The sequence below is a fragment of the Hylobates moloch genome, unplaced genomic scaffold (genome assembly GCF_009828535.3).
Source record: "Hylobates moloch isolate HMO894 unplaced genomic scaffold, HMol_V3 SCAFFOLD_10, whole genome shotgun sequence".
Lineage (NCBI taxonomy): Eukaryota > Metazoa > Chordata > Mammalia > Primates > Hylobatidae > Hylobates > Hylobates moloch.
In genome coordinates, this window is record NW_026652285.1 from 107241881 (window position 1) to 107267959 (window position 26079).

Consider the following 26079-nt stretch of genomic DNA (forward strand, 5'->3'; position numbering starts at 1 on the left):
TTTTGCTGGAATGGAGAAATTGACAGGCTGATTTAAAAAATGTATACGAAAATGGTAATGACTTAGAATAGCCAAAGCAATTTTTAAAAAGAACAAAGTTGAAGGGAAGGTGGGGTAATCAAAGGTTGGTTAAGGGATGTAAATGGACAGCTAGGGAGGAGGAATGAGTTCAGGGCTCTATTGCACCTAGGATGACTGTAATTAATTAACAATAATTTAATAAATAGCTAGGAGAGTGGATTTCAAATGTTCCCAACACACAGAAATGATAAATGTTTGCAGCGATGGCTATGCTAATCACCCTGAAATCAAATGATCATTACACACTATATACACGTATTAAAATCTCACTCTGTACCCCATAAGTATGGGCAATTATTATGTGTCAATTAAAAATTATTATAAAAGCAATAAATAAATACAGATTCCCAGGCCCAGATCGATTCACTGGATTTGAATTGTCAGCAAAGGAACCTGGGGTCTACATTTTAATGATACCTCTGTCATTCCTATCATCAAGCAAGTGGCAGAAACCCTTAGACTAATCCTACTTGGATCAAATGGGAAATGCATTTAGTGCTGAATATAAATAATTTTGTAATCGTGAGCTTTCCAAATATAGTTCTACTTAAATCACAACATCAAATGGAGACATCCTACGTGTCACGTACGTAAAGCACAAAACAAGCAAAACTAAGGTTTAAAATCCAGCGTGGTGAGCCCTGGGGCTTAGGGACTGGAAAGGAGCAGGAGGGGCTTTCTCGGGGACTGGGAACGTTCTGTTTATTTAACTTGTGCTGGATTCATGGATGTGTTTGGTTTGCAAAAATTCATCAAGTTGTAGGTATATAAACAAAGTGTATGATATATAAACCCACATATATACGCCATATGTATGATACACATATACATCAGTAAAAGCAGTTTCCAGAAAGATTTAAAGGTGTAGGCTAATCTGAAAAGACTTAAAGGTAAAGGTTAACTGAAAAATAAGCATAAATATAAATGCTAAGAGTAGCCCTACTAGATCAGCATTTTTATTAATATAAAGGATACACAGCCCAAATATATGTGGACTTCAGATTATGCGCTTCACCCCTGAAAAAGTACAAGAACAAAGTGGAGGGCTTAAACTCATCTGATTTTAAGATTTATTGTAAATATATAATAACCAAGACAGTGAGGATTTTGCAAAAGGATACACATATAAATCAGTGATCTCTAACAGAGAGTGCAGAAATATTTTCACACATACGTGAAATTCATGATTAACCAAAGTGCAATGGCAATTCATGGGGAAAGAAAAGTTTTTTGACAAATGCTGCTGGAATTATGGGGTACCTATGAAGAGAAAATGAACATTGACCCTCACCTCACACCACATACAAGAGCAAAACTCAAATCATAGGGCAAAGTGCAAAAGCTAATACTAAACTTCTAGAAGAAAACATAAGAGAAAATCTTTGCAGCTGTGGGGCACAGATTTCTTAGATTGGTTGCAAAAAACACAAACCACAAAATATAAATTGAAAAAGTTAACTTTATCAAAATCGAAAACTTGAAAGCCACCACTAAGAAAACAAACAAAAAAGGGGCAAGGCACAGAGTGGAAGAAAGTATTGAAAATACATTTATCTGACAAAAGACTTATACCCAGAATATAGGAAGAACTTTTACAATTCATGGAGAAGACAAAAATATCTATTAGAAAATGAGCGGAACAGCTGGGCACAGCTCAAGACAATATGTACAGGGCCAATAAGCACACAAGAAGATGCCCAGTGTCTTTGGTCATCTGGGGCAAGGGTGGACCAGGAGACTGTGAAGGGACTGCCGAGGCCATCCAGGCTAGGGCACACCGTGGCTCCGGCCACCCCAAGTGAAGCCTGGGTGTCCTCCTGGGGCCACTCTCAGAGAGAGTCCCAGAGAGGAAAAGGAACTTGCAGAGGAAATGAACCTTGATGACATCATTGGCTCAGCAGCTCAACTAAGTGCAGCTCAGACACATGATGAGGCTGGCCCAGGAATGAGGAGCTCGGACAGGAGGAGGACTCCGCACCTGGGGTTTCAGTGCCAGCTGCCTGGTTTGTTGCCTCCCCCTCCCTCTCTCCCAATGCCCACTTGTCTCCCAGGATGCAGAGTACCCATCCCAGAGTCCCATGGTCCTGCCAAAGGGGACATGCCCCCACCAAAGAGAAGCAGACAGACCCAGCCAGGAGGGCTGTTTCAACAGCTCAGAGACCAGGACCCCCATGGGGTTCCCAGAGCCAACCAACCACTCTCTGGATTTCAGATCCCCTTCCCTTCCCCTGCTGGTCCAGCACCTGGCATGGAGCATCCACCCCATAGGGTGAGGAGGGAGAAGATTCCTGCTGCAAAGAGCTCAGTGCAGGGCCTGGCACAAGTTAATTGTTCAGCAAGTGGCAGCTCTCTCACGATCTGTTTATGTCCCTGATGGCTCTTGGCTACAAGGGTGGAATTCAGAAGCAGGTCTCCAGCCCTGGGAGTGGGAATGACAAGATCAAAGCTGAACGTAATCCTCGAAAGACAACCTGGTATAGCGGGAAAACATTGGTACAGGAAGATAAAGATGAAAATGGTACCTGGTGGATAAATATTCCCAGATCCGGCAGGGCTCTCTGATCCTTCAACTTAAGGAATTCTGTGTGTCCAGTTTGTTTATTAATATTTTAGTTGTGCAAAGCACATGAAGTCTCAGCACTAACCTAGCAGCCCTGCAGTGCTGTGGGGGAGAGGATGGGGCTGCGACTGCAACCTCAGAAACAAAGGACCAGAGACCTCCACCACCGCAGCCTGAGCCTTCTTGCCCCTCTGGCTCTTCTCCTGAATCTGCGCCCTGCGAGTGAATTCAGAAGCAAATGGGATGCTGGTGCGAGCACAAGCTGAACCGAAGCCCACAGAGGGCCTCCCGCTAGCCTTTCCATGGGGTGGGTGCTTCATGAGCCCTGGAAGCACTTCATGTTCAGTCTCAGCCCCTGCATCTCCACGCAGCGGCCACTCAAGTCTTCGCGGAGCCTCTTCATCTTAAGCACAGATTTAGAAGAGGACGTCGTGGAGGTCAAGCAATTGCCTGCTTCATTTCCATGCATTGGCATCACCAAGAAGGCCCCCAGAGACTTTTCCTAAGTAGCAGGCTTGGTACAGAATTATCAGATCGTCTCCATTTTTTTTGTTGTTGTTAAATCCCCTAGGTTGACGCTAACAAAATGCTAGCCGGAAAGACCGTTGAAATTGATGTGCCTCATTTCCTTTTGCCTTTTCTCTTAAAACCAATGACCTTCACTAGTGCATTTAATAGCCTTTGGGGTTTTTTTTAGCTTTGTTCTCAAATTGCACCCTGGGGAACCAAGCAGGTGAAACTTCAGACCTCTCTGAGTGGCTATCTCTGCAGATGAATATTTGGGGCTGAGGGAGACCCCAGAGGAGGAGAGGGCAGCTGTAACGAGGGAGCTGGGTGCAGATTCCAGCTCTGAATCCCAAGGGTCCCGGGTTTAAGGCAGCCTCAGCCACTCCTGGCCCTGTAACCTAGAGCCAGCAATTCTCCTCAATCTCTGCCTCAGTTTCTTCATCTGTAAAATGAAGCAAGAGCAGTGCACTCTCCATAAAGCAAAAGGAAGGAGAAAATTCCTGCTGCAAAGAGCTCAGCTTAGGGCCCAGCACAAGTTAATTGTTCAGCAAGAAGTGGCTCTCTCACGATCTGTTTATGTCCCGGATGGCTCTTGGCTACAAGGGTGGAATTCAGAAGCAGGTCTCCAGCCCTGGGAGCAGGGGGTTATAAGATCAAAGCTGAGCCTGACCCTCATGAGGTGATGTGGGATCAGGGAAGAAGAGGAGCACTAGAAACCAGCAGAACTGCAGCTTTGCCACATCCCAGTGCACGGATCTTAGCATGTCTGAGACCCAATTCCCTCACTTTAAGGAAGAAGCAGGGTGGCATGAATATAGATGAAGCCAGAATGCACTTCATGTATGCACAGGGAAACACACACACAGCCCCCAGCACCATAGTCCATATTCAGTTTTACTAAAGGCACGTTTCCTCCCCTCTCCCTCTCCCAGAAGGAAGCTTGAGTACCAGGCAGGCTACCAGGATAGAAATCCCATCACAGAAACCTACTGTATTAGTCTGTTTTCACATTGCTCATAAAGACATACTTGAGACTGGATAATTTATACAGGAAAAAGGTTTAACGGACTTACAGTTCCACGTGGCTGATGAGGCCTCATAATCATGGTGGAAGGCAAGGAGGAGCAAGTCACATCTTACATGGATGGCAGCAGGAAAAGAGAGAGCTTATGCTGGGAAACTCCCCCTTATAAAACCATCAGAGCTAGTGACGCTTATTCACTATCACGAGAACAGCATGAGAAAGACCTGCCCCCATGATTCAACTACCTCCCACCAGGTCCCTCCCACAATATGTGGGAATTCAAGATGAGATTTGGGTGGGGACACAGCCAAACCATATCATTCCACCCCAGCCCCTCCCAAATTGCATGTCCTCACATTTCAAAACCAATTATGCCTTCCCAACAGTCCCCTAAAGTCTTAACTCATTTCAGCATTAACTCAAAAGACCACAGTCCAAACTCTCATCTGAGACAAGTCCCTTCTGCCTATGAGCTTGTAAAATCAAAAGCAAGTTAGTTGCTTCCTAGATACAATGGGGGCATAGGCATTGCCTAAATACAGCCCTTCCAAATGGAGAAATTAGCCCAAACAAAGGGGCTGCAGGCCCCATGCAAGTCCAAAATCCAGAAGGGCACTCAAATCTTAAAGCTTCAAAATGATCTCCTTTGACTCCATATCTCACATCCTGGTCACACTGATGCATGAGGTAGGTTCCCATGGTCTTGGGCAGCTCTGTCCCTGCAGCTTTGCAGGGTACCACCTCCCTCCCAGCTGCTTTCACAGGCTGGCATTAAGTGTCTGCAGCTTTTCCAGGCACACAGTGCAAACTGTTAGTGGATCTACCATTCTGAAGTCTGGAGGATGGTGGCCCTCTTCTCACAGCTCCACTAGGTGGTGGCCCAGTGGGGACTCTGTGTGGGGGCTCCGACCCCACATTTCCCTTCTGCACTTCCCTAACAGAGGTTCTCCATGAGGGCCTCGCCCCTGCAGCAAACTTCTGCCTGGGCATCCACACAACAGAGGATGTTTCCATACATCTTCTGAAATCTAGGTGGAGGTTCCCAAACCTCAATTATTGGCTTCTGTGCACTTGCAGGCTAACACCACCTGGAAGCTGCCAAGGCTTGGGGCTTGCACCCTCTAAAATCATGGCCTGAGCTCTACATCGGCCCCTTTCAGCCATGGCTGGAGTGACTGGGATGCAGGGCACCAAGTCCCTAGGCTGCACACAGAACGGGGACCCTGGGCCTGGGCCATGAAACCATTTTTTCCTCCTAGGCCTCTGGGCCTGCAATGGGAGGAACTGCTGTGAAGACCTCTGACATGCCCTGGATACATTTTCCCCATTGTCTTGGGGATTAACATTCGGGTCCTTGTTGCTTATGCAAATTTCTGCAGCCAGCTTGAATTTCTCCTCAGAAAATGCAATTTTCTTTTTTGTCACATTGTCAGGCTGCAAATCTTACAAACTTTTATGCTCTGCTTCCCTTATAAAACTAAATGCCTTTAACAACACCCAAGTCACCTCTTGAATGTTTTGCTGCTTAGAAATTTCTTCCACCAGATATGCTAAACCATCTCTCTCAAGTTCAAAGTTCCACAAATCTCTAGGGCAGAGGCAAAATTCTGCCAATATCTTTGCTAAAGCATAACAAGAGTCACCTTTGCTCCAGTTCCCAACAAGTTTCTCATCTCTATCTGAGACTACCTCAGCCTGGATTTCATTGTCCATATCATTATCAGCATTTTTGTCAAAGCCATTCAACAAATCTCTAGGGAGTTCCAAACTTTCCCACATTTTCCTGTCTTCTTCTGAGCCCTCCAAACCGTTCCAACTTCTGTTTGTTACCCAGTTCCAAAGTTAATTCCACATTTTCAGCTATCGTTACACTAGTGCCCCACTCTACTGGTACCAATGTACTGTGTTAGTCTGTTTTTATGCTGCTAATAAAGACATACTCGAGACTGGGTAATTTATACAGGAAAAAGGTTTAATGGACTTATAGTTCCATATGGCTAGGGATACCTCATAATCATGGTGGAAGGCAAGGAGGAGGCATGTGTCTCACCCACAGCCCCCAAACCAAATGCGTAAGCTGTGTCGTTACTCATGTGACCCCTTCCAGTGGCCCCTGGAGTGCAGCCCCCCTTCCCTGTAGCTCCCTGTGAATCCTCCTCATCCATTCTCCACAAAGAGGCAGGGTTTTCAAAGCACAAATCAGACACTGTCACTCCCTGACTCAAAACCCCAGTGACTGCCTTTTCATGAGACTGAGAGCTAGTGGTCTGTTCAGGGCTGGCAAGGCCCTGCCTGCTCCCCATGCCCTCCCCCTGCACCAGTCATGTTGACACCAACCCCCAACCTTTCCCCAAAGCCACCTACTCTCACCCTGAGGCCTCTGCATGGGGTGCTCTTCCCCACGTCATGGGCCATCTTCCCCAAAATGCTCCCCGAGTGACTCTGGGCCCAGCATCCTATTCATTAGGCTCACACCACTCAACCACAGCCGACGTTTACCAAATTCTTCTATCTGCTTGCTTGTTTGTTTTCTGACCGTCCCTACAGTTGGCTGAGTAACAGCCCTCCAAGATCTCCATGTTCTCAACCCTGGAGCTGGACATGAACCTTGATGGGCCTTTATTCAGAAGAAGTGGGCTGCAGATGGGGCCACATCCAGAGTCTCCGATCCTCCTGGCTTCTCCCTGTGGGTACTAAATTCAAGTGTCCTTATAAGAGGCAGGGGAAGACACAAGTGGTCGGTGGGGAGACACATGCAGGGGGGAGACACATGCGGTGGGGGGAGACACATGTAGGGGGAAGACACAAGCAAGGGGGAGACACATGCCGGGGGGAAGACATGTTGGGGAGAGCCACATGCAGAGGGGAGACACATGCAGTGAGGGGGACACATGCAGGAGGGGAGACACATGCAGTGAGGGGGACACATGCACGAGGGGAGACACATGCAGTGAGGGGGACACATGCAGGAGGGGAGGCACATGTGGAGGGGAGACACGTGGGGGGGAGACACAAGCTTGGGGGGAAGACACATGCAGGAGGGGAGACACATGCAGGAGGGGAGACACATGCAGGAGGGGAGACACATGCAATGGGGGGGACACACATGCAGTGGGGAGAGACACAGGCAGTGGCGGACATACATGCTTGGGGGAGACACATGCAGGGGGAGACACATGCAGTGGGGGAGACGCATGCAGGGGGGAGGCATAAGCGGTGGGGACACATGCAGAGGGGAGAGACACACGCAGGGTTGGGGGAGACACATGCAGAGGAGCAGGGGACGTGGAGATACAGCAGAGACAGCTTGAAGGTGCTGGCCGGGAAGACTGGAGCAACCACAGGCCAAGGAACACCCGGAGCCTCCAGAACCTGCAGGAGGCAGGAAGGATCCTCTCCTCGAGACTGCGGAGGGAGGACAGCCCTGCCAACACCTTCATCTTGGACTTCTCGCCTCCAGCACTTGGAGAGAATGAATCTCCACCGCCTTAAGCTTCTCAGGTTGGGGTATCTTCTTATCATCAGCCCTGTCTGATGTAATAACGCTCTCTCTCCCTCACTAGGGCTCGGTTTGCCTTCAGGGAGCTCTAGTGAGGGAGAGAGAGCCTTACTCCGTCATACAGTCAGAAAAGCTAAGAAAACAGAGGCCAGGGCCTGAATGAAGCCGGGGCGGGATTCACATGGCATCAGGGACAACAGGCTCCTGGCAGGAAAGCAGGCATGTCCCCAAGCAGCCTTGTCCCCAAGCAGCCTTGTCCCCAAGCAGCCTTAGGGCAGGGCAGTGCAGCAGAACAGGACTGAGGGAGGAGAAAGAAAAGGGGTGGGATACGAGAGGTGGTGAGGACCTCATGACAGAGGACAGAGGGCTCTCAGTCCTGTGGGAAGCCTCTGCGGGGTCAGGACCTTGGGGAAGCTTCTGTAAATCCACCCTGGCCTCGGGGTTAGGGAGGCGGCAGGGAGACCGGACGATGCAGTTGAGTGGTTGATGACTGTGTGGGGCGGTGCTGGATAATTCAGGAGGTTGGCCCGAAAGACTTGTGGGTGAGTTGGATGTGAGATTTAAAAGAAAGCAGGTTGCCCGGCATAGCTCCTGGAATTTGGGCCTGGGCAACAAGAAGGGCGGAACTGCTGTTCCCTGGACTGGGAAGTTGGGGCAGGAGCTGGCTGGGTCTGGGGTAGGCTACATAGAGCTGTGCTGCAGACTCGCCAGGCACACAAGCACATTCGATACCAAGGGGCACTGTCAGTTGGTGCGGTACGATCTGGGAATTCAGAGAAGAGGCTATGCTGAGGTGCAGGTGAGGGGATCCCAGCAATGGGAGTTCCTGTCCTGCGCTGGAGGAGGCACCTGGCGGGGGGCCGCGGAGGATGGAGCCCTGCAACACCCAACCTTTAGAAGGTGGGAAGGTGCCAGCCTGGCCAACATGGTGAAACCCCATCTCTACTAAAAATACAAAAATTAGCTGGGTGTGGTGCACGCGTCTGTAGTCCCAGCTACTCGGGAGGCTGAGGCAGGAGAATCATTTGAACCCGGGAGGCGGAGGTTGCAGTGAGCCAAGATTGCGCCACTGCACTCCAACCTGGAGACAGACTGAGACTCCACCTAAAAAAAAAGAAAAGAAAAGAAAAAAGAAAGTAGGAAGGTGGTGAGGCCCAGCACAGAGCCTGGGGAGGAGCAGCCAGGCAGGGACGAGGGCATGCAAGGCAGGGGCATGCACCATCCAGAGGAAGCGAGGCTCCCAGGGCAGATGGAGGAGAGCCTGTGTCGGGTGCCTGCTGGTTCCCTCCAGTCAGATGAAGGCTGGCATTGCCACCGTTGCATTTAATGACGAGGAAGTCGCTGGTGAGCTTGCCCAGAGCTGTGTGGAGGAGCAGCCTGGAGAGATGGGATGTGGACATTCATCTCTGCAAAGGAGGACAGAGAGGTGGGGCGTGGCTGCAGGGGATGAAAGGAAAGACGTTTCTTTGGTGAAGATGGGCAAAAATGGCAACATGTTTTCGAAGAGAGGACAGGTGTGGGGAGACAGAGCAGGGAAGGGCGAGCTCCTGGGCCCACGGGATGGTGGTCCTGCATGGGGACAGAGATGATTCACCTCCTGCAAGGAGCAAGGCAGGGCCAGGCAGGGGTCTGGGTGGTGGATCTTGTGATGGGAGCCGAGAGTTGGGCTGGGCCTTCCTTAGTGCAGTGAGAATCATGTCATCTGCCAGGGGACAGGTGTGAGGAGGAGGGCCAAGGGGCAGGGGAGAGGTGTGAGGAGGAGGGCCGAGGGCCAGGGGAGAGATGTGAGGAGGAGGGCTGAGGGGCAGGGGAGAAAGAGTTAGAGCCCCTCAAAGGGTGTTGGGGCTGTGGGCAGGGGGAGGCAGAGGCAGGATTTCAGGACTCCCTTGGGCTGGGAGGTCACGAATTCAAACAGGGACCAGTCCACAAGGCGGTGTGATTTCCCCGGCCCTGCTCAGCTGTCAGGGAGCAGGGAGGGGTGGACAGGGAGTCGGGTGTTGCCAGGAAGATGGGAGGATGGGCAACTCGAGGGAACTGAGAGCACAGGAGTGACTTCTGGGGGAATCCCAGCTGGACAAGCAGAGAAGTGACGAGGGGGAGACCACGGAGCAGGGTTTGGTGCTGCCTGCCCCCGGCTGAACATCTGCAGGCGCACGACTGACTCTCAGGAATGTCAAATGTGCTCCTAGGCTGCAAGGATTTAGTGAGAGAATGACATAAGCTCAGCACGTGCACAACACACAGTCGGGCTGAGAACTCCAAACCACCCAGGTGGTCCCAGAAGCAGAGCTGGCCACCCTTTCCTTGCTTGACGGCTTCCAAACAGAAGCAGCTGGTTGCTGTGCACAAGTCCAGGGAGCTGATAAGGAGGGGCAGCCTGGGTCCTCTGTGGGCCTGTTCACCCCCGCCCCAGGCCGGTGTCCCCAGGGGCCCAACTGGGTGCTCACTAGGCTCAGCTGGATTTGGAGAGGGTGAAGCCGGCAGCCTGAAGGCTCAGGGCACAGGCAGCCGATCGCGTGGGTTTTGGGTCCCATTTGCTAGGAAATTCGCAGAGAGGAGGGGAGAGTTAGTGCCGTTGCCTTGGCAACGCTCTGTCACATTCTAATGGGGCTCAGCAGTAGAAGGAGGCTTGTCTTAGAGGAGCACAAAGCAGATCGATTTGCTGGTGTCCTGAGGCAGCTCAGCGGGAAAGCAGCTGCTTCCCGGATGCCTGCTGCCCAAGCTCCATCGGGAAGGCGGCAGAAGAGGGGCAGATGGGGGTGTCCCAGGACCCATGGTACCCACCAAAGAGTGAGGCGGGGCTCATGCTGGGTACCCAGTTGGCCTCATCCCAAGGCAGCTCAGGATCTCAGAGCTGGGGTGGAGGAGGTGGGCGGCTGCCCCAGACTGACTGGAGCTTTGGGACCCAGGCCCCATGCCCACCTCTACATGGAGCCTCTGCTCTAGGGAGCTTCCTGATTTTGCAGACAGGAACACCATGGGATGAGGAAAAAGACAAGCATCTAAATCTGTCAGCAGTGAGGTGTGTTGGTGTCACGGGCTGTGGCCTCCCTGCACCTGAACTTCAGCCAACCCTAAAGAGGTGGACGCAGTGAAGAACTCAGAGCAACCTTCTCGAGGGGCCCGATGGATGCCAGATCCCCCAAAATCCGGAACTAGAGCCAAATAGGTAGGAGTCTGGGTTGCAGGAGCAAACACAGATATTAAAAGTACGGGCAAGATACAAATAATACAAGCAGTACAGATTGAGAGGAGGGACAGGGTGGCCAGAGAAAGAGGAGCTGAATATTACCCAGCCTTTCAAAAGAGGAAGTGGGCGTTATTGTCAAAAACAAGACCACGGGATAGAGAATGTCTAATTCCAGACAGTTAATGGTCTTCACAGACTTTTCCTTCTCAACCTTAGAAGGTTCTTCCAGGAAACAATGCCTCGTGTGGTGAAGATAAACGCACTTGAAGTCAGCAGCATCTTCAGCTTGACTTTGTTCCCCTTCCTTCTTTACATTGCAGTTTGATCTAATATTTCTAGGCTGCAAAGCCTAAGAAGGATGATGTCATCTTTTACACCAGCATTTGCCCATCCTTCCTATTTCTTTCTAGCCATTGCCATGTGCCAGGCATGGTTCTAGGTATTTGGCACGACTGTGGCTCCCTGACGCCACTCAGCTGGGCACTGAAGTGGGGCTGCCATCATCAATCCACCCCCAGGGAGATAAATGCGGCCCAGAGAGGGTGACTGGCCCAGGGCCTCAACAGCTCCCAAGAGGGGGGCTCTGGCTTGGAACCCAGGGCACTTGGTCTTAGAGGCCACCCTCTTACGTTTGCACACTTTGCATTTCCTGACCATGTGCACAGAGGAATGCCTGCAGGGCAGCCCCATGGTCCACACTGGCTATTCTGGGTAGGGGGCTTTCGTTACTTTTACATTCTTCTTTGTATTTTATCTTTTTAAAGAAATACAATAATAAGTCTGTATTAAAAAAAACAGCTTTATTAAGATATAGTTTACAGGCCAGGCGCGGTGGCTCACGCCTGTAATCCTAGCACTTTGGGAGGTCAAGGCGGGCAGATCACGAGGTCAGGAGATCGAGACCATCCTGGCTAACATGGTGAAACCCCGTCTCTACTAAAAATACAAAAAATTAGCCGGGCTTGGTTGTGGGCTCCTGTAGTCCCAGCTACTCGGGAGGCTGAGGCTGGAGAATGGCGTGAACTCGGGAGACGGAGCTTGCAGTGAGCTGAGATCGCGCCACTGCACTCCAGCCTGGGTGACAGAGCGAGACTCCATTTAAAAAAAAAAAAAGATATAGTTTACATACCGTACAATTCACTCATTTAAGGTGTACAATTCAATGGTTTTTGGTATATTATATTACTATATTTTTAAAACTGTGGTTACATATGCGTAACATAAAATTTACCATTTTAACTGTTAAGTGCACAAGTTAGTGGCACTGATGACATTCACCGTATTGTGCAACCATCACCACTGTCAACTTCCAAAACGTTGTCATCATTCCAGGCCTAAACTTGTACCCATTAACTAATCATGTCCCAACCTTCTTCCCCTTAGCCCCTGGTAACCACTAATCTGCTTCCCGTCTCTGTGAATTTGACTACTCTAGGGACCTCATAAAAGCAGAATCCTGCAGTACTTGTCCGTCAGTGACCGGCTTATTTCGCTGAGGATAATGTCTTCAAGCTTCATCTGTGTCGTAGCATGTGTTGGAATTTCCCTTCTCTTCATGGCTGGTAACAGTTCGTTGGATGGATAGAGCGCATTTGTCTGTTGATGCATCTATTGATGGACATGGGGGTTGTTCCCACTTTTTTGTTTGTTTGCTTGTTTGTTTTATCAAGACAGAGTCTCGTTCTGTCCCCCAGGCTGGAGTGCAATGGCATGATCTCGGCTCACTGCAACCTCCGCCTCCTGGGTTCAAGCGATTCTCCTGCCTCAGCCTCCTGACTAGGTGGGACTACAGGTGCCCATCACCACACCTAGCTAATTTTCGTATTTTTAGTAGATACTGGGTTTCACCATGTTGGCCTGGCTGGTCTCAAACTACTGACCTCAGGTGATCCGCCCGCCTCGGCCTCCCAAAGTGCTGGGATTACAAGCGTGAGCCACCACGTCCTGTCTGTTCCCACTTTTTGGCTGTTATGAATAATGCTTCCATGAACGTAGGCATGCACGTATCCATTCCAGTCCCTGCTTTCTCTTCCCTTGGGTGTGAACTCAGAAGTGGAATGGCTGGGTCACCTGGTGTGTAACTTTAAAAATAAAAACGATCCTTGCTAAAATTGGGTCTGAGGTCTCAGTCCACTCAAGGAAATCGATGCAGCCTTCCTCCCCAGCCCACAGGAACAAAACCCCAAAGACGGGGGTCGCATTCCAGCTCTATGGCTATGTCACATGTCTCCCAGAGCCCAGACATTTATTAGCAGCCACCTGGAGCATCAATGTGAAGGCTGAAGGAGAAACTTGGGTTGAGGCCCGGTGTGCTGCGCGCGCCCCATGTTCCTGCTTCCACCCCTTTGCTGACCTCCCCACCCATCAGGGCTGCGTGCCAGGTGGCCAGGGTTCTAACCCTGGCTTCCTCCCTGACCCCTCTTCCTGGAAACATCCTTCCTGACCCAGCCTGTTTACCTCATTGAAGGGTGACTTTTAAGGACCCATTCAGCTTTTATCTCCTGTCACTCCGTAGACATCAAGACTTACCATCCCATCCCTCCCACCCCCAGCTGTCATTCCTCCTCCCCAATCTTCGGCCCACTCTCTGTCCAGGGGCCCAGGTCCCCGGGGCGGGCAACCCCTCTGTCCCCATCCCGGGACCCGGAGCCCGTGAGGGCTCAGGCCGCCCAGGATGGAGTTCTCTGTCCCAGTTCAATTTCCCCCGCCTTTTTGATGTCACATCCTGTCCCAGCCTGCTTCCCCGCCGGCCGCCGCCCTCCTCCCCGGGAGAGAGCGAGGCGCGCGGGTCCCTCTGCGCCACCCCCGCCCCCGCACCTTCCCAGCAAACTTTTGGCACCCACCGCAGCCCAGCGCGCGTTCGTGCTCCGCAGGGCGCGCCTCTCTCCGCCAATGCCAGGCGCGCGGGGGAGCCATTAGGAGGCGAGGAGAGAGGAGGGCGCAGCTGCCGCCCAGCCCAGCCCTGCCCAGCCCTGCCCGGAGGCAGACGCGCCGGAACCGGGACGCGATAAATATGCAGAGCGGAGACTTCGCGCAGCAGAGCCCGCGCGCCGCCCGCTCCGGGTGCTGAATCCAGGCGTGGGGACACGAGCCAGGCGCCGCCGCCGGAGCCAGCGGAGCCGGGGCCAGAGCCGGAGCGCGTCCGCGTCCACGCAGCCACCGGCCGGCCAGCACCCAGGGCCCTGCATGCCAGGTCGTTGGAGGTGGCAGCGAGACATGCACCCGGCCCGGAAGCTCCTCAGCCTCCTCTTCCTCATCCTGATGGGCACTGAACTCACTCAAGTACGTGCATCCAACGCCATTTTCCTCCCTGCCAGGCGCCCGGCCCGGCCCCCCGGGAGCCCCACAAAGTCCGGGAACGGCTCTGGCTCCGCGCCGCCCCGCGCCCCCGGCCTGGGCGCCCGAAGTGCCGGGTTTGGGGAGGGGGCCAGGGCGCTGGGCTGGACCTGGGTGGGAGGGAGGGGTGCAGGCTGACCGGAGACGGTGCTCCTCCAGCCCCGGCTCAGCAGAGCTGACAGCTGCCCCCTTTTTCCTAGGACTCCGCTTGCCCCCGACTCCCTGCTGAGAAGTTCAAAGGGCAGCACGAGGGGGTCTTTGGCTGCTATTGTCATCTGGAGGGGGAAGAGTGAGAGCCGGATAGCCAAGACCCCAGGCATTTTCAGAGGTGGTGGGACCTTAGTCCTAACCCCAACACACACCCCTGAGTGGCTCATCCTCCCTTTGGGCATAACGCTGCCCTTGGGGGCTCCAGAAACAGGCGGTGGGGATTGTGCCGCTGAGACCTGGAAGGGCAGCCAGCGTGCCGGCCAGCTGTGTGCATTGTTGGCTTAATGTGCAGGGCTTGGGGGGCTGTGGCCACATGCCCGGCAGGAGGTGAGTGAGGAGCCCTGTGGTGTGCCGGTGTGGGGATCGTGGGCATTTCAAACGGGCTCGTCGTCCCCTGAACAATGTATCAATAGAGAAAGGTCTCTGCTTGGTATTCTCCATTTTAAAGATGCATCTTGGAGCTGGCAGGTCTTGGGGGAGGAGAAGGGCTGTCTGTGAGCGCCGAACTGGGAGGGTTGCTTTGGCACTATGGTTCTCGGAAGAGCCTGCCAGCCTCGGGAGCTGGGCTGCTTGGGAGTGACATTAAAATGCCCTTTCAATGATGCCACTGTGCCATGTTCTGAACTGGGAGACTCTGGCCCTTTGGAGTTGCAAGTCCAGGGAGTGATGGGCAGCCAGTACCTTGGCCCCAAGCCCCAGCTGCCCCTGACCCTCCTTTCCTTCCTCCCTTCCTCCATCTCCCTCAGAGTAAAAGAGAAAACAAAGCAGAGAAGATGGGAGGGCCAGAGAGCAAGAGGAAGACCACAGGAGAGAAGACACTGAACGAGCTTCCCTTGTTTTGCCTGGAAGCCCTCGCTGGCTCCCTGGCTCTGCCCAGGACGTGCAGTCCAAATCCCAATCTAGCAATGGGATTACGTCGTCCCGCTTACCCTCAGAGCCCTTCTCCCGGTGCTGCCCAGACGATCAGCCAGTCCCCCCTGGAGAGGTTCTGCATGGCCTCAAGGAGAGAAGTTTTCTTGGCCCCAGGAAGGCCTGGTGGAGGGGTGGTGGTTGTGCACTGTTGCTGGACAGATGCATTCATTCATGTGCACACACACACACACACACACGCACACAAACAGGGGAGCAGATACCTGCAGAGAAGAGCCGACCAAGTCCTGATTAGTGGCAAGCTGCCCTACAAAGAGCTATGCCTGTGTCTTATTGAGACACCTTGGCAAAGAGATGGCTGGTTCTGGGTGGTCCTGGACATGGCCGCACCCAAGGGCCCTCCAAGCCTTAATGGCACCCTTAAGCCTCTATGCCCAGGCCAAAAGATGCTTTTCCTCCTTAAGTTCTCCTCTTTGTGTCTTTTTAAAGGTTCCCTGTTCTGGGGAGAAACTTTTGGTTCAACTTCAATTAGAAGCTTTGTCTCAGTGGTGAAAGTATTTGTCCATCCACACGAAGGGTGCTGGACATCCGAACCCCAGCCAGCCCCTGGTCACACCCCTGCATCCTCACACCTTGGAGTCAGGGCCCAGCCAGCCACCTTCAGGACCCTGGTCAGCTCCGCCAGCCCACAGCCTCCGCGGGTCAGGAAAGGAAATGCTGTTGTTTTCTTTGCTGGCCTGGCAGGTTCCTCTCTCTGAAGCTGAGCCACAGGCTCTCTCAGGGGAATGTGTCCCTCGACTCAGCCAAGAGGCACCTCCCACCCTCACGGTACAGCTCCACCTTCCCTGGGCTGGCATCTGATAACTGTGCTTTCGGAATCTTGCATTGGAGGCCAGTTATCCTGCTATGTTGGGATTTTGGAGAAAAGCCTCAGCAGGTGAAGTCACTTCAACATTTTCGAGTCTCTGAAGGGGGCAGAGAGTGGCTGGCTCAGCACCAGCACCCGAGAGCCTGGCTATCCTGGTCCCCACCTGGGTGGGCCCCACTGGGATTATGCCAGGTGACTTTCATCTTTGACCTCTAAGGTGGTGTCTGGGGTCGGGAGTGGGTGTGGGTGCAGGACCAGCCTGCTCTGATTCCAAGAGCTACTGGGGGACATCCATCCCCAAGCATCTTACTTTCTTGATTCCAAAGTTATGCGTTGCGGGTTCCTTGAGCAATGCTGCTCATATTTGTGAGTGAGTGAAGAAACGTGTCTGGGCTTCAGGAAAGGGTGCTGGAGCTGCCTGGTGTCTGCCTCCCACTTCCACTGTAGGTAAATTGCTCCCAACAGCCACATCCTTGCTTTTAGCTCCGCCCAAGGAATGGACATGCGATTCTAGGGCCACTGTGTTTCTAAATGAGCATACGTCGACATAAGAAGATGTCAGAAATGCCTGGATCCTACCTGCACTTAAGAAATGCTGCCTGGAGGATTCAGGCGGACAGGCAGGGGGAGTGGAGCACATGGCCGGGCCATCTGCTCTCCCGACAGCTTGCTTACGATGAGACACTCAATCAAACGCCAACCGTTGATGGATGGCCTACGACACGCGAGGTTGTGGGGCCAGGTGAACTTTGTCCTCAGACGGAAAGACATTTTACATGGCCTTGCTCTGTGATTTTCAATAAAAGGCGGTTATTTCAGGCTCTTAGAGAAGCAGGGTAAAGTGGCATCGTACTGAGTTTCCCGGGCAGGGTACTGAGGCGTTGATCTCTGGGCCTTGGGGAAGGTGGGGCAGGGCAGGGCCTCCCTGGGCTCCAGGCCCACCACCACACCCCCCAGGCTTCCCTTCAGAGTGAAGCATGTGTCTTGTAGGTGACAGGGTAAAAGGGGCTGGGAAGCTTTGTAGCAACAATCTTGAACCCAGATGGCTTCATTCTCACCCCGATCCCACCAGACACTGGCTGTGTGACCTTGAGAAAGGCCCTTTAACCCCTCTGAGCCTGACCTTCCTTGTTTCACAAGGAGGATTAAACAAGATGAATCTTGAGTAAGATCCCTTCCTGCTACAGACCTCCAACCACATTCTTTCATTGGCTCACCCGTCCTCTCCTTAGACAAGCGTTTCCTGGATACCAGCTGGTTGGATTTAACTCAGTCAATTCTGGGCTTACAATGTTGAGTGAGTCCAAACCCTTGCTGCTTGGCATCTGGGGCTGGCATGCTTTGAGGGAAGACCCCAGGCTCTGCCATAATCATGTGTTTCAGTGGCACAAGAAGTGTCTGCGCCAAGTGCTCTGGGTGGGAGTTGGGGAGTGAGTTCTGTTTTGGAAGCTGGAGGAAGCTCTGGAAAAGGAGGATATTTGATCTGGGTCCAAGGTTGCACCGGGGTCCACTAGTGAGCCCGGGGGAAAGAAGAAGAGGACAGAGGCCGGGTACGGTGGCTCACGCCTTTAAGGCCAGCACTTTGATCACCTGAGGTCAGGAGTTCAAAACTGGCCAACATGATGAAACCCCATCTTTACTAAAAATACAAAAAAGTTAGCGGGGCGTGGTGGCAGACGCCTATAATCCCAGCTACTCAGGAGACTGAGGGAGGAGAATCGCTTGAACCCAGGAGGCAGAGGTTGCAGTGAGCCGAGATTGCACCACTGCACTCCAGCCTGGGTGACACAGCGAGATTCTGTCTCAAAAGAAAAGAAGAAGAAGAAGAAGAAGAAGAGGACAGAAATGGCTGCAGACAGAGGCTGTAGCAGGAAGAAGGGCCTGGAAACCCTGACTCTAGCATCCAGTGCTCAATCCACGTGGGTTGAGGGTATTTGAAGTGTTTGAAGATGGAAGCAGAGCTCTCCTCATTACTCACGTATCCCCAGACCTAACCTGGCCTCTCCTACAACACGACGCCCCTGGATGCCCCTGGTGGGGTTCAAGCTGTCAGTGAACACAGAACAGGCTTGAGTGGCAACTGTCACTGCGAGTGTTTGCCTTCAGGCTTTATTGAGTGACTACTGTTTGCTGGGTCTCGGAGTCGGGCCAGCTATTTGCGGGCCTAGGTGCCTGCATTGAGAAGTGGGCGGACCCTGGACTGCACTTGGGGAGTTGTGGGTTAGTGTGAACAGGGCAGACGAGAAGACCAGGGAGGCGATGCTGACTTAGCCTTTCAGAACCCCACTGAGGCCCATCCCTCTGAATCTGTTCCTCATCCCCCCATTGAGCTCATTCTAGAGCTGAAGACCTCACTTCATTCCCCTGAGCAAATCCAACAAGTAGAAACAGCTATAAACGCTTTTACCTGCTGCAGCCTAAGCTTGGGCCAGGTGGTCTGGATGACCTGTCTTGTCCCCCTGCCAGGCCCTCTTCCCCTCCAGCTTCTCCGCCCCCCTCTGTTTGGGACATGCTGGGAGGATACGGTGTTTGTAGAAGGGGATGGAGTGCAGGAGTAGAGGGAAGAGTTCAGGTGAAATTGGGGTCTTTTCCTACTAAACCCATTATTTCAGAATATGGGGAATTATTTCAGTCTTTGCACCCAAGTTGGCCGTGGCCTCTCGGGCTGGCAACGCCTCTGGACACACAGAGGGAGAGGGGCACCTTCCCCTTCCCATTCCCGGGCTGCCTCCCCTAGTAGAGAGGCTCCTGACACCAGGGGTGCCGAGCTGTCGATCCTGCCCGTCAGGCAGCTGCTCAGTCTCCTAAAGCAATTTGCTTCTCATTCCACTGACTTCAACCTTCCCCAATCAGAAGAAAGGTAATTTCCTGCCTTGGGTTGCGTTTATTACTAAAGTTATCAGGCCCTGTAATCAGTATTAACATCACTGTGTAAAGTAATACAAAACTAATTACTAGCTAAACTGAATTAGATACATGGCAACCACGAGCCGGGCTGACGGGGCGAGCAGCCAACTTCCAGCTCTGAAAGATGCGTCCTGGACGCCCTGCACGCTCGGAAACCTCAGCGCTGTCCCGACCGGCACCGCAGGGCGACCGAAGGGAGGGGAAGAGAGAACAGGAAGTAAAAATGCACACCTCTGAGTTCTTTTAGATTATTAAAATAATAATATAAATATTATAAATAATGATAATACATAATATACTGTATAAGATAAATAATATAAGAAACTGGAGCCTGCCCTGAGTTAAAGCCCCAGGAATCCTGCCAGTGGCGAGGACAGATACCTCATGTCACAAGTGTAAACTTTATCATGTTGTGGCGGTCCCAGCAACCTGGGCAGTTGTCCCCATTCTTGAGCTGAGGACACACAGGCGTGGGGAGGTTAAGCAGCCTGCCCAGCCACCCAGCACATAAGTGGTGGCCCCAGGTGGAGCTCTAGGTCTGTCTGACACCTGAGAAACCTAAGTTATGGTGCTTGTTAAGACAGAAGGAAAATGCAAAGTCGAAAAACAGCGCAGTGTCACCGAACACCAGTGTAAAGGAGGTGCTGGTGCTGCCGCCAGGTCGCCGACCTCTGTGGAATGCACCGCAGAGACCATCAGCTGTGCCTTTCCGACTGTGTGGACACGTGCACGGCCAGCTGCTGACCTTGAAAACAGGCTTTTGAAGGAGAAAGCAGGGCAAGAAGGAGGGGATCCGCTTGTGGCTTCAAAGACCCCAGCAGGCCCATCCACCCCTTGGAGACGGGGGTGCATCTAGGAGTGCCTGCTCGGCAGCCTCAGTTCTCTGGGGTGTAAGGTTAGGGGTTACGTAGGCAGCCCTGTGCCCCTCAAATGTCCCAGCACGTGCCTTACAACTTGAGATCCAAGAAGTAAGAATTAGGGGCCAGGCGCAGTGGCTCATGCCTGTAATCCCAGCACTTCAGGACACCGAAGCGGGTGGATCACTTGAGGTCAGGAGTCCGAGACCAAAAACCAAGAAATAGGACCTACAGGTCCTGAGCTAAGGTGGCCTCTCAATGAGGCTCTAAACCGCCCAACACGCCCGCGGGTCTGGTGACCGCCTTTGTTGCACCTGGCATGCTTTGCACAAGGCGGCTGGAGGGGCCGCCACGGAGAGAATCCGCCGCGTTCGCACTGACCCGCCCTCGTGTGTGGCTGCTCACCTGGAGAAGGTTTCCTGTCCCTGCTTCTTCTGTGCTCATGTCAAAACTCAAACCTCTGCCTGGACTCCAGCTGGTGATGGCAGCTGCAGTGTTAGCCGACCTGCTCGCCCCAAAAAGACATCCTGGCAGCAGGGATCTGGCCCGTATATTCCTTATGCACGGTTCAATGACAGTTAAAATCTGATTGGAGAGTGTGTAGCCATGAAGAGTTGAGATGAAAGAGTGTAAGGGGGAGATGGGAATGAGGCCGGTTCCCCAGCCCTTGTCCACATTCAGATCAGCAGTTCACAGCATTGCTTTGGGCCGTCCCTAAAGTGGTTCCATTCCATCTAGTGGTTTTAGGTATACAAGTTGTCCTCGGGGAGTTTAAACCCTACCGCGGGGATTTCCCTACCATACAAAATGGCTCTCCTGAGTGGTGCTGAAAAGAAAGTCTCCCCCACTTGCTTCTGGTGATGCTTCCGGGCCTGAGAGTCAAAGAAAGAACATCAGTGTATCGTAAATAACTTTACTCCATGCACTGTAGGATGTGGTTTTTAGACAGCGCAGCGGGACTCAGAAAGGGGGAGCCAGCCATTTACCAACGATTTGGCTGTCAACTTGAGTCCTTGAACCCCTGCCCAGCCTCCTTCCCGGCCCCCAATATGCACGCACAGGTTTCCGTTCCCAGGCCACTCAGCCTCAGCATCTTGTCCCACAGATGCACAGACTGAGTCAGCTGTGAGTGGCAGCAGGTGAGGGGTGTTGACGGACCCAGGGGTGCTTTGTTCCATCAGCAATACAAAGGATGATGAAACAGGAGATTCCCCCAGAGGCTGCGGCAGTCTTGGTGAGAGGTGGCTGAGAAAGTTTCTGAGGCCAAGTCCAGGCTCCACAGGGCAGGCCCCGTCAGTAATGCCCGGGAGCCTCCTGTGCAGAGGCCGGGTGTCATCTGGATGAAAAGAACTTTGTTTGGAATCTGGCAGCACCAAATCCTTGGCTGTAAGCAAATGGTGCCACCTGGGGCATGTTCCACATTCCCAGCTGGACCCTGGGATTGACTCTTTGATGTTTCTCATCATGATGTCACCTTTGAATTCATGTCAGGATCAATGACTGATTCCACAGAAACCGGGCTGCCTTTCCCAATTAGTTACGGTGAGTTTCTTCAACTGGGAAGTAGGAAATGATTATGTTTGTGGGGTCCCTGAAAAACGTGCATTCAGCTCAGAGGGTGACGTGTCTGCTGAATTATCTTGTCCCTGTTCTTCAAAGTACCACTGCCAGAATTGGCCTCTTTTCCATTTGGCAACTAAGGGAATACAGAGCTGTGGCTTCCCATGGCCTGGCTGTGGCCAGGCTGAGGCGATATCCATGAAAGAGGTGTGGAACCTGCCAGGGAGAGTGCGGAGGGTGCACGAAGGGTCTGGGGGGACGGGGGCCGTGGACAAGTCAGCTTGCTGGATGGACAAGGAACTAGGGCTGAAGAGCTGGACACAAGGCTGACTGCTGCACGGAGGAAACATCCCCCAGTGACAGCCATGGGTCTGTGGGATGCTCTCCCCAGGGCAAGTGGCTCCCCGTCACTGTCACTGGGGGACTTGACCAGCTGACACTGAGGGAAAGGGAGAAGGATGATGCCTTGGAGGAAGTTGAATCTCCCGGGTCAGCAGCTCAGGCCAGCTGTGCTCACAAACCCCAAGCACAGCGGCTCATGATGGTAACGGTGTGCATAGGGCACAGGCTGCCTGGGGGCACCTCTGGCTCACATGTCCTCTCATTCGAGGGCCCTGGGCAAGGGAGGGGCCCCCTCTGGACCTGTTTTCCTCATGACAGAGGCAGAAAGCCAGGGCGTGGCTGAGACATTTGGCTCTGAAAGCTGCTCCATCCTGGCCTTTAGCTGTTGTCCCTCCCCTGGCCAAAATTGCAGGTCACACGGCCACGCCCGATTCAGGTGGTGTTTGGGAGACTGTCGGCTTATGGGAGGTGCTGCCAGGCACAGGGAGGCAGGCCAGGATGGAAATCCTCTCCAGGGAAGGGGGTGAGGAGCAGTTACTCCTCCACCCATGTGTGAACCCAGAGGCCTCAGAGGAGGGGAGTGCAGGGGACACTTGCCTCAGAAGACCCATGCTGGTCTTCTGTGGCTGCCGAGAGGGAGTGCTCAGGGGACCTATGGCTCCTCCCATGCTGCCTGGCTTGAGGCCAGGTCCTTCCCTTGCTCCAGGAATGTTCCAGCACAGAAAGGAAATGAAAAAGGTACATACAACGTAGAAAAAGTAGAGGTGGCTCCATGTGGGGCCTCTCTCTGTGTGTCTCTCTCTCTCTCTCTCTCCTCTCTCTCCTCTCTCTCTGTCTTTCATCTCTCTCTCTCTGTCTCTCCTCTCTCCCTCTGTCTCTTCTCTCTCTCTCCTCTCTGTCTCTATTATCTCTCCTCTCTTTGTCTCTCTTCTCTCTGTCTCTCCTCTCTCTGTCTCTCCTCTCTTCTCTTTCCTCTCTCTCTGTCTCTCTCTCCATTTCTTTGTCTTCCTCTCTGTCTCCTCTCTGTTTCTTTGTCTTTCTGTCGCTCTGTCTTTGTCTCTCTCTCTTATTCTCCCCTTCCTCCTCCCTTTCTTCCTCCCCTCCCCTTGTTTCCCTTCAAGCTATTTGCCAATAGCCTGAGGACAGTATGCGTATTTTTAAACAGCAACCAGGTGTCCAAACTTTGTCCCTTAAGGGCGTCCTTTGCCAAAGAGCATCAGGAAGTGGCCCAGAGACCTGCTTCCTTCCAAGCGGCCACTCCTGGCTCTGGGACCTGAGTAGGTTTGCAGCCTGTGGACCTCACTGTTCTGACTGTGGGTATTGGTGGCCGTCTGACCGTGGGTGTCGGTGTCGTCTGTGCCCTCCCAGCTCACCGTGTGGCTGTCCTAGGGCTTCCCGAGGTGATTCTCCAACAGCCCATGTGCGTCCGCCTCTGGCAAGGTCTACAGCAAGCTGGGCAGGAGCACCTTTTCACATGTGCATCTTCTGAGCTGTGAAGCCGGGAGATGCGGAGGGGGTGTGCTTGTTCTTATGTGTGTCGATGAATTTGTACAGAGTCCACCAAGGTCAAGGCCTGTAAGGGGCTGGCATGAGGACAGAGACCTGGCTGGTCTAACCTGTCATGACAGGGAAAGTGGTGCAGGCTCATGCCGGGACTCAGAAAGGGGTGGGCAGCCTCCTGTCCTTCCCATGAGCGTGGAAGGCAAAGGCCCATGAAATGTCTTCTGGCGGCCTTTGTGGCTCGTGGAACTGTGCAGACGGCCAGGGCTTCTGTGGCCATGCAGCTCATGCCATGCAACTCATGCCACTTCTGGGGCTCATGAGATTTAACTATGGCCATGACATTTACGAGACGAGGATGCTACCATGTGTATGGGCTTAGCCCTGGAAATAGTCTGTCACCATATGACCTTGGACAGGTCTTATCATCTTTCTAGGCCTGAGACTCCTCATCTATACAGTGGAGTCAATGCCACCACACCATGCACTTCAGTAAGGATTGGGTACCAGGCATGGCAAAGCCCCAGTGCCACCTGGGGTGCAGCACCTGCCCCATCAGTATTCATATGATTGTTCAGAGCTGCAGGTGTAATGAACCCTTGCTTTAAGATAAGTTGTGAAGAAACTGGGATTGAAAGTCCTCTTTAGGAACACTTGGTATTGGCTGGCGCCATGGATCCTCTAATCCAAATGCCTTCATTCTTCAATAATCCATAGTTTCCTTCTGGAATGCTCCACGGCCTTCTAAATCAAATTACACTTACTTGCGTCTTATCTGACGACCCTTTCAAAACCATTACGCCCACTGAATCACAGATTTTAGAAACTGGACAGGACAGGTTGGAGCCGCTCAGGTGCAGGTTCGAGCAGTCCAAGTGCAGGTTAATCTTGTACTTCGTTCAATAAATGACTATGGTTTCTGAGATGGCCTGAGAGTTTTGTGGATTGGACTGGGTTGCCTTTGAAGTTGTTCCCGCAGAACAAGTGGTCCTTGTCCTTCTGCAGCGGGAAGCGGCGTGAGTGATCTGGACAGACAACGGCTTGTGGACTTGAATCGGTGTTGAACATGCATGGCCAGAGGAGGGGGGCGGAGCCAGCCCAACCGGACTGGTGTCTCGGCCTGGGCCCAGTCTGTGAGCCAGGCCTGCAGTCCCAGCTTACACTGGGAGATGGCGCCCTTCCCCAACAGTTGGAATTTCCTGGCCTCCGACCCAGCCCGGCATTACAGCATTAATCAGAAAAGCAGATCTGAGGGGCTCATTTAACTAGCGGGTCTCACGCCCAGCACTCAGGCCAGGATCATCTTGGCTGCAGCTGAAGTCTCTACAGCCGAGGACTGCGCACACAGAGAGAAAAGCCCCAGGAAGGCGTTGTTCCTCTTAGGCGGGCGCCAGGGAGGCGCGCTCCTTCCGGCCCGGCGTCCGTCTTTCAAATCCCATCCAGGAAGGGAGATTAATTTTCGCCCAGGCAGAGAAGAGTGTAGTGAGTGATCCGGAGGATTCTTTCCTTCCCACATGGCTGGGAAAGCTTAATGGAAGGCCCCGGAGGAAGCGGCTTTCATCTCCGATTAGAAGCCTTCTGCAAATGCAAAAGCCCTATTAACGTGTTTGACCCAGTCAGGCCTGCGCTTCAGGTGGGACTGACACGCGTGAGTACTGCGGCGGTCGCCGCAGAGGGCCGGGAGAGGGGCAGCGTGCGCCACTTGCCCTGCCTCTGGGCCTGGGCGCCAGCACTCGAGCCCCACCTCTGAGCCAGTGAGGACACCCCCCAACCCACACCCCTACACCACAGACCCCAGTCCCCGCCTCACACACCCATCTCCCCAACAGCACGCTCACGGGCGTGGCCCCTGCAGCTCCTGAGGCCCAGGCCTGAGCCCCAGACCTTATGCAGCTCCTGCGGGTGTGCGCCCTCCCAGGGCCCTCCCTGCGCACCGCGGGCCACAGCGGACCACCCCAGCCCCCGCCCTGCTGTGCAGGTGCCAGGAGTGCCGGTTGGCTCCCTTCCTCCCAAGCAAGGCCTTAGGGCACCGCGGCTGCCCAGGGATCGCAGGGGCGCCTTTAACTCTGCACTGATGCCCCGACGCCGCCCTGGCGCTGGAGGCCCTCACGAGTCTGGCTGCTTTTCGGAGCCAGCCCTGCCTGCTGAGTTTCAGGCGACGGCCCAGGCCCAGGCTGTCTGGGACCCTCGAATCACCGCGGAAAAGGGCCCCAGTAGGCAGGACGGCGCCGTCTCTCTGCCGAAAACCTTTGCCCCAAAGCGGTCCCTCTGCGGGGATCGGAGAGGGGTGCCCCGGCGTGAGGATGGGAGAAGCCCCGGGACGGGAGGGCCGCGGGCCGTGCCCCCAGCTGGAGTCCCCGCGCCGCCGCCGGGTATTTTATGATCTGAGGGTGGTGGTGCGTCCGTCTCCTCATGTCACCCTGATCCCAACTCCTGGGCGGACTGGAGTTTGCAGACCTCGCTGCCAGCAGCCAGGGGGCGGCGGGGAGCCGAGCGAGAGGAAAAATCCACCCATTTCCTGGGCGGATTGCGTCGGCCCCGCCCGGCCGAGCCCCGCCTCCCGGCCGCGGCCCCCGCGCGCAGCCCGCGCAGCGCTCAGAGCCGGACGGCGCTTCCCGGTGGCGGCGGAGGAGCCCGGAGGGACGCAGCCGGGCAAGGCAGGGCGCGGGGCGGGCGGCGCGAGGCGCAGGGCGCGGCGGGCAGAGGCCGCCTGGCCACCTTCCCTGGCGCCCGGGGAAGGCGCGGCGATGGCCGGGGCGCGCGGGGCG

At 53.7% G+C, this 26079-nt stretch overlaps 1 protein-coding gene across 1 annotated transcript in view; it reads left to right on the plus strand.

The window, feature by feature from the left end:
* Positions 1 to 21667: 21667 nt before the first annotated feature.
* Positions 21668 to 26079, plus strand: part of LOC116475483 (noelin-like) — a 38244-nt gene continuing 33832 nt past the window's right edge. Inside the window, exons 1-5 of the mRNA XM_032164764.2 lie at positions 21668 to 21697; positions 21861 to 22013; positions 24291 to 24327; positions 24883 to 24959; positions 25290 to 25683. Of these exons, the coding sequence (XP_032020655.1) occupies positions 21668 to 21697; positions 21861 to 22013; positions 24291 to 24327; positions 24883 to 24959; positions 25290 to 25683 (691 nt within the window). The remainder of the gene's footprint in view (positions 21698 to 21860; positions 22014 to 24290; positions 24328 to 24882; positions 24960 to 25289; positions 25684 to 26079) is intronic.